This window comes from Saimiri boliviensis, chromosome 18, assembly GCF_048565385.1.
Source record: "Saimiri boliviensis isolate mSaiBol1 chromosome 18, mSaiBol1.pri, whole genome shotgun sequence".
Classification (NCBI taxonomy): domain Eukaryota; kingdom Metazoa; phylum Chordata; class Mammalia; order Primates; family Cebidae; genus Saimiri; species Saimiri boliviensis.
Window position 1 is genome coordinate 10867935 of NC_133466.1, and position 11928 is coordinate 10879862.

Sequence of the window (11928 nt, forward strand, 5' to 3'; positions counted from 1 at the left end):
ATAACATATATATCCTCCCATATATTTAAATCATCTCTAGATTACTTGTAATACCGAATACAATGTAAATGCTATGTAAATACTTGTCAGACCGTATTGTTTAGGGAATAATGACAAGAAAAAAAGTCTGTATATGTCTAATACAGACACACCCATCCTTTTTTTAAATAATGTTTTTGATCTATAATTGGTTGAACAGATGCAGAACCCACTGATACAGAGAACCAACTGTATACCCCAAATGAGACATTTCCAACTAAGTGCTGTTCATACAGAGGCTAGAGGAACAGAGTGAAAAGCTCAGGTGTCATGGTTAGCATAATTGTTGTTAATATGAGCTCATTAAGTATTAGTCATTTAACCTGTGGGCCCTTTGGGCTTGGCACTCACCTTTGCTCATGGGCAGGGAAATCAGAGTTACAGAGAAAAATTCCTTTGTTGAAGGCAAAAGAAGAAACTGAGTGTTTGGGGCTTTGAAATTGGAGCCGCATCAAACTGTGAAAATACTTCAGAGAACCTCAGTGTTATGATGCCTGCAAACACACTTGCATGTGTGTTGGGGGGAGGGGGTGAGTCCTGCTTTTCGGCTCTTGGGATCAGATTATAGCAGATTAGGGGGGCAGGCACAGGGGCAGTGGAGTCATGTCTGCCATGTTAAATGTTGTGTAATACTGTGTTTTCCAGACAGTTGTGATTACTTCAGGTTTCACCAGATGCCTTAGCTGCTTCTTAGAGCTTCACAGAATGCCTTCCCAGAGATTCACAACAGCACTACTGTTGACATTTGGGGCCAAATAATTCTTTGGGGAGTCTGTCCTGTGCACTGGAGAATATTTAGCAGCATCCTTGGCCTCTGGATGCCAGTAGCATCCCCTTCACCCCAGTTGGGACAATGAAAAATGTCTCCAGACATTTCCAAATGTCCCAGGGGGAAAAACTGCCCCCAGGTGAGAACCACTGCCTCTCAGTATTCTTGGGTGCTATAGTAAAATAGGGAAGCCAACTCAGGTGCTCGGTTTTCACATTCCTTTTGGCCATTAATGCCAATATTTTCATAGTACGTGCTGGTCTAAAGCGCTGAGAGAGGAGCACAGGTGTCATGGCATCTTGTTTAGCTTGTAGTTTCTAGAAGCTTATCCCTCAAGAACAAAGGCACTTGTCAGCTTTTACTGATTCTTCTCAGTGGCACCCCTCTGCCCACTAGCTAGGGTCTTCACCTGAAATGATGCCTGTTCTCCTTGGAAATGTTCCTGCTGTGGGTCTATCCTTTGGAATTTATTACATAAGTCTTTTGACTTTGTCATCACCCAAGATCAGCACTTTATAGTCCAAGAACCTTCAGGGCCAACTCCTCCAGCTGACTGGTGTTCAGATGGAAGGGTGACTTTTTTAATAAAAGGAATCAGCAACATGTGCACTCCCAAGTCCCATATCACAGTTACACTTGTGAATACCCTGAACTTCAATCACCCAAGGAGTAAGGAAGAACATTTTATGGCATGGGAGTGTGAAGTAGATTAAAACCATGTCCCATTTCAGAACCCAAGAAGAATCTTGAAGGAAGGACAGAATTCCAGATGAGCTCTCAGTGGCAGAGAACAGTATGGGAGACTGCTCTTCAATTTGGCAGAACTCCCTCTGAGAAATCAAGCCTGGAGCACAGGCCTGAAAAGTGTTGTCATAAACCTGGAGGCAGGAGGGGGGTGGAATACATAAAAGGAAAGTGGCTGCCTGGCCGACAGCTTTGAGAACCTGACACTGCTCTGTGGCTGCTTTGCCTTTTAATCTGGCCCGACAGCTTTGTGCTCTGCCCCTCTCCCCACCCCCTGCCCCACCTGGGCTTCCTTCTGCGCTGGGGACTTGGACTCTGTCTCTCTCTCTACCCTTTGCAGACAGATTCCACACCTTGTCTGAAAAGAGTTGTCATCTAGAAGTTCCCTTTTTTCTCTTTTTTTTTTTTTTAAATTAATGTTTAGCTGCCAACCTGAGCGACAGACAGCATGCATTAATCTGAGTCATGCGAAAGCTCCTTTTAAGGCAGCCATTACCTGCTCAGGTTGTTTAATCCTCTGGGGGCAGTGGGAGGGGTCTGGAGCGAGGCTGCTTTCATTCCATGTCAAGCTGGAGAGCGAAGACTTGATCTGTCATGGCAAATATTTAGCCCCATCAATGGGAAAACATTTCCAACCAAAATACCTGGACCTCCAAAGCCCCAGGTTTCCGACTCTTAAAAACTTCCTGTGAATATTAGGAGTCTCCAACTCCACCCACACTGCTGCTGAATCAGGGGACACCAGGCCAGTCAAAAGGACAGAAGAGCTATGACTGGATGGGTGAATTGTACAGACTGATGGGTCTGAATAAGGAAGCTGAGACAAGACATAAAAGATGAAAGCCAACATTCGAATAGAGCATTTGAATCTGAGCATATCTAGAGGGCAGAGGGTATTTTATTATCAAAATATGTCTAAAAAAGTTAATTTGACCAAATGGATGGTCTTTCGTAGCATCACATCGTTCATGTGTACATAGAAGGAAGACCATAAGAACATTTCTGCTCTTGTTTTTGGATGGTCTGTCCACAAGTGAAAGAACTATTTTCCCACAGCAGCTGACACTGTAACACCATTCCAGTTCTTATGTCCATGACAAATCACAGACTCACTCCAGATTCCAGGAACTTGCTACCATCACCACATTACCATGTGGTAGTTGGAACCTATTGGCAGAGCATGTCCAGACATTGCTGTAAAACAGAGTGACCTTTCATTTTCCAGTGGATTCACCTTTTTGTCTCAGGGCAAATGAAGCAAGAAGAATAATGGGCAGAGCCATTTATTTGTGTCCAGAGTATTGCATCAGATGACAACAAACTGACTGTATTTGCGTAATGCGTTTCCTCTTGTCCCAGCTTCTCTGTAGACTCTACAAATCTAACTGGAAAAAATGGAGTAAAGCTTCCTGTGAACTCTCAAACATGTCACAGCTCTCCGTGTCAGCAAAAGCAAGTGACACAGGGCCTGCTCACAGATTGCCCCAGTGAGCGGGCAGGGATGAACTCTGTGGAATGAGGTGTGGCCTGGCTCAAGAATGACTAGTGTGTGGCCAAGGAAGGGCAGCCTCAGAACCACTGTCCGTTTACAACTTTTTCCCTGCCCACATGTCTGCCTGACTTTGAAAAGATTAACAGGAGTGTTTGTTTGAAAGTCAGACTCCTGGTTTCCTCATTAGTGAAGGGATCTGCTACAGACTTGGGCTGTTTCTATAAACTTTAATTACCTCTCTGATGAGGAGTGTATCCCCTCATCACATTCACCCGAGAGGTACAAGGGAGCTCATTTTTTAAAAATGAGTGACGGCAATAAAAGACCATCAGAGTGAGGGAGGATGGGGCGTGGAAGAGAGTGTGAGAGAGAGAGGGAGAGGGAGAGAGAGAACACACTAGCTCTTCCTGCTGGAATAATAGGCTTGAAATATGAGGAAGTTGATCAACTGCCGATGCCTTCCAAAAACAGATTAATCCACCCTAGTAGCTTTCCTTTCAGAGCAAGCTTTTGGCTCCATCAACTTTCTCTATCAGCCTGAACTCAAAAGGACACAGGCCACTTGCCATCTGAGCTTAAGATTTATTTTTTTGTGTTGATTTGAGAACTTCACATTTTAAAACAATTAATTCCGTTTCTACCGTTTGTTGCTGTCTGTGGATTTGCTGATGTAAAGAGGAGAGTCCTAGCCTGCTCATTTAATGAATAATTCTGAGGAGCCTGAACTACTCCAGGGTGCCCTCCTGCATCTGCAGTGGTGGTTCTCAGCTGGGGTGACTTTGCTCCCCTTACCCTACCCTCAGGATATCTGGCAATGTCTGAAGACATTCTGGGTTGTCACAAGAGGGGAGGGGGATGCTACTAGCATCTACTGGGTAAAGCAGAGATGCTGCCAAACATTCTATGATGAACAAGACAGCCCCCCTCTGCCCCAACAAATCATGATCTGGCCCAAAATATCTATAGTGCCACAGTTGAGAAACTGTCATCTACAGACACAGGGAACCCTGCCTAGCACACAGATCCTCTGTAGTTCCCAAGGGTGGCCTATAGGTAAGAAAAATGCAGAGCCAGTGAACCATGGGAAAGCCCTAAAGCCAGCTGGTGAAAATGTAAATGTATAATCCTAACAAAATAATACATAGTCGTAACAAAGTGAGTTTTAGAGACAAAGCTTTGCCATTTCTGGTACAATTTCCACATATGCAAAAAATAGAGTAGATAAGTCAAGGTCCTACATCTACTTGTGTTGCCAAACCAGTGAGGCACATAATAGGGAATACCAGGTGAACTCAAGTCTGTACTGTTTCTAAAATTGTGGAAGTAGTCTGAAGGTAGATATGGAGAGGGAGGAGTGGTAATGATAGTCCCTGACATTCACTCAACAGTCATTACTGAGCCATGCATTCACTTAAATACTGGGAAGTTATCAATATTTCAACTGTCGGAAGCCTACAAAAATGGCAATTTTCTATGATTCAACCTAAATATAATGTGTAATGTATTATTACATATTAATGTTGTTAGGACATATATTATGTATAACATATTGAGTTAGTAGTGACATATTTATCCATTACATTAGTAATTATTACACAGTGTCAAATTATCACTTGTTATATTAATATCACAAATTAGATTATATTATTATTGGCATATTAATATATTGATTAAACAGAAGGTCAACAAACTTTTTTCTGTAAAGGGCCAGAGAATAAATATTTTAGGGCCGGGCATGGTGGTTCACACCTATAATCCCAGCACTTTGGAAGGCTGAGGCAGGTGGATCACTTGAGGTCAGGAGTTCGAGACCAGCCTGGCCAACGTGGTAAAACCCCATCTCTACTAAAAATACAAAAATTGCCAGGCATGGTGGCAGGTGCCTGTAATCCCAGATACTCAGGAGGCTGAGGCAGGAGAATTGCTTGAGCCCAGGAGGTGGTAGGTGCAGTGAGCTGAGATCACGTGACTGCATTCCAACGTTAGCGACGATTGAGACTCTGTCTCAAAAAATAAATTAATAATAATAATAATAATAATATTTTAGGTTTTGCGGTCCCTGCAGTCTCTATACTGACCACTTGACTTCACAGTGGTGGTTCTAAAGCAGCCATGTGCAGTACATGAAAGAACTGAGTGAGGATGTGTTCCAAAGTATGGATAGACACTGAAGTTTGAATTTCCTATAATTTTAACAGGTCAGGAAGTATTCTTTTTGGATTTTTTTTCAACCATTTAAAAAAAGTAAAATGCATTCTCACCTCCTGGGATATGCAAAAATTGGTGGCAGCCAGATTGGCTGGCAGGCTGCAGTTTGCCAACTCTGGGATTATATCAACATTTTATACATGTTATACATATTATAGTATATACTACTGCATATTATATCTATACTATACATATTACATTATGCTATACGAGATCATTTCACATATCATATGCCATATTACATTACATGATATTCTATATTACTGTATTATATTACTGTACATTATACCATCCTCCTGGGCAGTAGCTTCCTGGATGGTCCCTCAACATTTTGGGTGACAGATTTGGGGTAGAAACCCATCTCTCTGGGCAGTAGCATTCTGGATGGCCCCCATCCTCCCAGGTGGTAGCCTCCTGTGTGGTTCCCATCTTCCTGGGCTGTAGATTCTGGGTAGAAATCTATCTCCTTGAACAGTAGCATCCTAGGTGTACCGTGTCCTCCTAGGTGGTAGCATCCTGGGTGGTCCCCCTTCTCTCGGAGGTGGCATCTGGGTGGTCCCTGTCCTCCCGGGTGGTGGCATCCTGAGTGGTCCCCATCTTCTTGGGAGATGGCATCCTGGAGGCTCCCCATCCTCCCAGATAGTAGCATCCTGGGTGGTTTCTGTCCTCTTAAGAGGTGGCATCCTGGGTGGTCCCCGTCCTCCTAGGCACAGCATCCTGGGTGGTCCTCATCCTCTCAGGAGCTGGCATCCTGGGTGGTCCCCGTCCTCCTAGGCACAGCATCCTGGGCGGTCCTCATCCTCTCAGGGGGTGGCATCCTGGGTGGTCCCCGTCCTCCAGAGCAGTAGCATCCTGGGTGGTCCTCATCCTCTCAGGAGCTGGCATCCTGGGTGGTCCCCGTCCTCCTAGGCACAGCATCCTGGGTGGTCCTCATCCTCTCAGGAGCTGGCATCCTGGGTGGTCCCCGTCCTCCTAGGCACAGCATCCTGGGCGGTCCTCATCCTCTCAGGGGGTGGCATCCTGGGTGGTCCCCGTCCTCCAGGGCAGTAGCATCCTGGGTGGCTTCCCATCCTCCTGGGTAGCATCCTGGGTGGACCCCTGGGGCAGAGGGAAGAGCCGTGGCCTCAGCAGCCCCCCCACTCACTCCCGCTCCGTTTTCTTGCCCGCCCTGCAGCGGCGCCCGACCTGACTGCCTTCAGCGACCCGCGCCAGTTCCCCGCGCTGCCCTCCATCTCTGACCCCCGCATGCACTACCCGGGTGCCTTCACCTACTCCCCGACGCCGGTCACCTCGGGCATCGGCATCGGCATGTCGGCCATGAGTTCGGCCACACGCTACCACACCTACCTGCCGCCGCCCTACCCGGGCTCCTCGCAGGCGCAGGGCGGCCCGTTCCAGGCCAGCTCGCCCTCCTACCACCTGTACTACGGCGCGTCGGCCGGCTCCTACCAGTTCTCCATGGTGGGCGGCGAGCGCTCGCCGCCGCGCATCCTGCCGCCCTGCACCAACGCCTCCACCGGCTCGGCGCTGCTCAACCCCAGCCTCCCGAACCAGAGCGACGTGGTGGAGGCCGAGGGCAGCCACAGCAACTCCCCCACCAACATGGCGCCCGCCGCGCGCCTGGAGGAGGCCGTGTGGAGGCCCTACTGAGGCCCCGCGGGCGCCGCCGCCTCCTCCGGGCCGGGCCTCCTGTTCTCCACGAGCCCGCCGCGGCCGCGGTGTCGCGGTCGGTCGGGCGCGCGCAGCCGCCGCCGTCCGCCTGCGCCCAGGCCCTCGCGGGAGTGTCCACCGGCCCCAGCACCCAGGGGACGCGCCGCAAAGCAAACAGGAAGATTCCCGGAGGGAAACTGTGAATGCTTCTGATTTAGCAATGCTGTGAATAAAAAGAAAGATTTTATACCCTTGACTTAAATTTTTAACCAAGTTGTTTATTCCAAAGAGTGTGGAATTTTGGTTGGGGTGGGGGGAGAGGGGGGATGCAACTTGCCCTGTTTGGCATCTAATTCTTATTTTTAATTTTTCCGCACCTTATCAATTGCAAAATGCGTATTTGCATTTGGGTGGTTTTTATTTTTATATACGTATATATAAATATATATAAATTGAGCTTGCTTCTTTCTCGCTTTGACCATGGAAAGAAATATGATTCCCTTTTCTGTAAGTTTTATTTAACTTTTCTTTTGGACTTTTGGGTAGTTGTTTTTTTTTTTTTTTTTTTTTTTTTTTGAGAAACAGCTACAGCTTTGGGTCATTTTTAACTACTGTATTCCCACAAGGAATCCCCAGATATTTATGTATCTTGATGTTCAGACATTTACTTATGTGTTGATACTTTTTTAATTATTTAAATGTACTTATATTAAGAAAAATATCAAGTACTACATTTTTTTTGTTGTTCTTGATAGTAGCCAAAGTTAAATGTATCACATTGAAGAAGGCTAAAAAAAAAAGAATGAGTAATGTGATCACTTGGTTATCTAGAAGTATTGTTTACATTAAACTCCCTTTCATGTTCATCAAACAAGTGGGTAGTTCACGCAGCAATGTTTTTAATAGGATTTTTAGACACTGAGGGTTGCTCCAAGGATCAGAAGTATGGAATTGTCTCCCAGGCTCAACAAAGGGTCTCATATCTAACTTCCTCCTTACAAACAGAGAAGGTCAATCTAGTTCCAGAGGGTTGAGGCAGATGCCAATAATTATACCTTTGGAGAGGATTCAATTTCTGCCCAGAGATTTGCTCACCCCATGGTCATCTGATAATTTTACAGATGCTGTGTAACAGAACACATCCAAAGTAAACTGTGTAGGGGAGCCACATTTACATAGGAACCAAATCAATGAATTTAGGGGCTATGATTGCAGCAATTTAAGGGCCCACCAGAAGCAGGCTTCAAGGAGCCAATTTCCCTCTGTGTGCCTCAGTGGAGTCAAATGGGAAAATATGGTCCCACCTATGCCAGACCCCTGCCACCCCCACCCCGTCCTGTGCTGCTCACAACATCTTTGTGTTGCTTTCACCGTGCTGAGGCCCTACCCTATGGGGTGTGTGGACTTTTACCTGTGCACCAGTGTGACAGGAAAGATTCATGTCACTGCTTTCGGTGGCTACAATTCAAAGGTATCCAATGTCACTGTAAATTTTATGGAACTATTTTTATTGTAGGATTTGGTCAGAATGCAGTTGTTGTACAACTCATAAATACTAACCGCTGATTCTGACATATGTGTGCTCCAAATGATCTGGTGGTTATTTAACGTACCTCTTAAAATTCATTGAAATGACTTCAGGTCAACTCTGAAGAGTATTTGAAAGCAGGACTTCAGAACAGTGTTTGATTTTTATTTTATAAATTTAAGCATTCAAATTAAACAAATCTTTGGCTGCAGGCAGCAAAAACAGCTGGACTTATTTAAAACAACTTGTTTTTGAGGTTTCTTATATATATATTGATTATTTGTTTTACACACATGCAGAAGCACTTTGGTAAGAGTTAAAGGGTAAAGCAGCTTATGTTGTCAAGTCGTTCTTATCTGGAGAAGAGCTATAGCAGATCTCAGAAAAACTCAGAATATATTCGCTTTCATTTTAGACAGAATTCCCTCCACAACTCAGTTTCATATGTTATTCCATTTTACATTTTTGCAGCTAAATTACCATCAGATTTCAGCAAATGCAAAAAATTTAATTTCTGAAAAGGACCATTAGCCTGTTTCCCCCAAATTGAACGTTAAGTGTTCTTTTCAGCACATGTTGCTATGTCTGACCTGCAAAAATGCTGGAGGAAAATGAAGTAAAAAAATTATATTTTTCAGTTTAATTCTGCTACCTGAAGATATCCCAATTCAAAATCAGCCTCATGCTCTGCAAGGGGAATTAGATAATTTCTCACATTGAAGCTTTACTCTCAAAGTCATGTGTGGAGAGGGCTTGTCACTATTGTGGACCCACTGGTTTGGTCATTTAGAGTTTCACAGACTCTTACCAGCATATGTAGTAATTAATTGTTTCAGAAAAAAAATCAAACCTTAGTTGTTTTGGAAATAGGTCTCACGCAACACATTTTTGTATGTGTGTGTGAAAAATTGCATTCATTGACTTCAGGTAGATTAAGGTATCTTTTTATTCATTGCCTTCAGGAAAGTTAAGGAAGCAATGAGACCCTTATGCCAATCATGTGATAACTGCATGTATCTGGGAACCACTGGGCCAGGAGAAGTATGGAGTAAGCCATTTCTACTGCTTACTCATGTCCCTATTTATGATTTCAACATGGACACGTATGTCAGTCCTTTCTGTTTTTCTCACTAGCTATAAATACATTTTCCTTTCTCTCTTCCCCCCAATATCTCCCTCTTTTTCTTTCTTCCTCTATCTTCCAAACTCCTTTCTCCCTCCTCATTTTCCTGTGTTCTCTTAAGGAGATAGCACATGCCCCCCACCCAGTACCAAATTGCAGAACACAAGCAGGTCTAGTTCTTCCCCCTTCACATAAAGGAACATGGTGAGTCAGACTTTCTCCTAGCTATGGGTTTCTTCCAGCAGAACAGAGACATTGCCAACCATATTGGATCTGCTTGCAGTCCAAATGCACTAACGAAAACTTTCCTGGGCAAATCACAATCAGTGAGTAAACAGCCTTTCTGCTGCCTTGGGTTTCTGTGCAGATAAACAGAAATGCTCTGATTAGAAAGGAAATGAATGGTTTCACTCAAATGTCCTGCAATTTAGGATTGCAGATTTCTGCCTTGAAATACCTGTTTCCTTGGGACATTCCGTCCTGGTGATTTTTATTTTTGTTGGTTTTTATTTTGCGGTGGGGCGGGGGGCAGGGAGGATGACACGTTTGGGTCTTTTATACATGAAAATTTGTTTGACAATAATCTCACGAAACATTTTTTTACATCTGAACAAAATGCCTTTTTGTTTACTTTAGCATATACATTCATTTTGGGATATTTGTTTATTTGTTGGGGATTTTTGTTTCTAGCCAGGTCAGTATTGATAAAGCTGATCGTTTGGCTTTTTATTTTGTTCCTTCCAGAAGAGTTGCATCAACAAAGTTAATTGTATTTATGTATGTAAATAGATTTTAAGCTTCATTATAAAATATTGTTAATACCTATAACTTTTTTCCATTTTTTGGTGTGTGTTTCTAAGGACTTTTTCTTAGATTTGCTGAATACTGTAGGGGGAAAAAATGCTTCTTTCTACTTTATTTTAGACTTTAAAATGAGCTACTTCTTATTCACTTTTGTAAACAACTAATAGCATGGTTCCAGTTCTTTTTTAAGTTCACTTTTTGTTCTAGGGGAAATGAATGCGCAAAAAAAGAAAAAGAACTGTTGGATATTTGTGTTATTCTGGATGTATAAACATCAATGGAGAAAAATAAACTTTCAAATTGAAATGACGGTATAACACATCTATTGAAAAAGCAGCGGGAAATGTAGTCCTATTTAAACAAGCCCCCATCTAGGGTCTATTTGTGTGGCAGTTATTGGGTTTGGTCTCAAAGCTTCCTGAAAAATCATGTGTGGGGTTCTTTCTCCCTGGTACAACCGTATTGAACGCTTCCTAAAGGGGAACTGTCAAGCTCGTGTCTTCAACCAGATGAGATGAGAGAATACCCCAAAACCCCCTCTCCAAGGTGTTTCTAAACAGCACAGGAGAGCAGGTACTCCACTGTACACAGTCAGGTGGGCAGCCTCCCCGCTCCCGGGAGCATTCATCCTGCCCAGCCTGTGCAGGGCAGCTGGACTGCTGCTGCTCAGGAGCCGCCGGAGCCTTCCTCTCTTTGTATCACAGTTTCTTCTGTAAATCCAGTGTTATAATCAGTGTGAATGGCAAATAAACAGTCTGACAAGTACACACACCATATCCAGTTCGTTTTGTCTTTCTCTGAGATGGAGGGCTGGGAAGCCACATAACACCCACTACACACGCTAGGAAGACACCTCCAGGGAACAGACTCAGGCTGAAGCTGTGCCCTCACCCGCAGTGCTCCAGCACACCCTGGCTTCTGAAGAACACCAGGGCCTGGAAAAGGCGCAGGCTCCCAGGGTCGCCTCTTTGCATATGCAAGAGCACCAAAGCACGTTTTAATGCTTGTCTTAAAATAATAATCATCATAATAAAGAAACTAAAAGGAGCTACATGAGATTAGCAAACACGAAGTGGAAAGAGCGTATGTTCAACCGAAGGTCAGGCGTCTTCATCTGCCCTTCATTGCCTAAGTTACAGGAGTCAGGCGGGTAGTGCTTGAGAAGTGTTTCTTAAAAGAAACACTTCTCTCACCACCACCCCTGTGCAAAATATCTTTAGTACTTCAGTCTCGAGACTCTGGGTTCAACTCAAGTTGTCTTCCCACCAAGAATTACTGTTAAAGTTTCTTCCAGTTCTGTCACTGCTGTCTCATGGGACCTCATGTCTGATGATAGAAGAAAAACTTCAGCCAAATTCAGTTTAAAGGAGTTTAACTGAACAATGAACAAGTTGTGAATCAGGCAGCCCCCAGGATCACAGCAGATTCACAGAGTCTCCAGGGGTGCCTTGTGGTCAGAACAAATTTATAGACCAAAAAGATAAAGTGACGTACAGGTATCGGAAGTGAGGTACAGAAATAGCGACAGTGGTTACAGCTCGATGTTTGCCTTATTTGGACACCGTTTGAAC

General features: G+C 44.3%; 1 protein-coding gene across 4 annotated transcripts in view; it reads left to right on the forward strand.

The window, feature by feature from the left end:
• Nucleotides 1-10663, forward strand: part of RUNX1 (RUNX family transcription factor 1) — a 258688-nt gene extending 248025 nt beyond the window's left edge. For all 4 annotated transcript variants that reach the window (XM_039480494.2, XM_074389309.1, XM_074389308.1 and 1 more), the window contains one exon: nucleotides 6427-10663. In XM_039480494.2, the coding sequence (XP_039336428.1) occupies nucleotides 6427-6902 (476 nt within the window). In that variant the 3' untranslated portion in view covers nucleotides 6903-10663. The remainder of the gene's footprint in view (nucleotides 1-6426) is intronic.
• Nucleotides 10664-11928: the final 1265 nt, after the last annotated feature.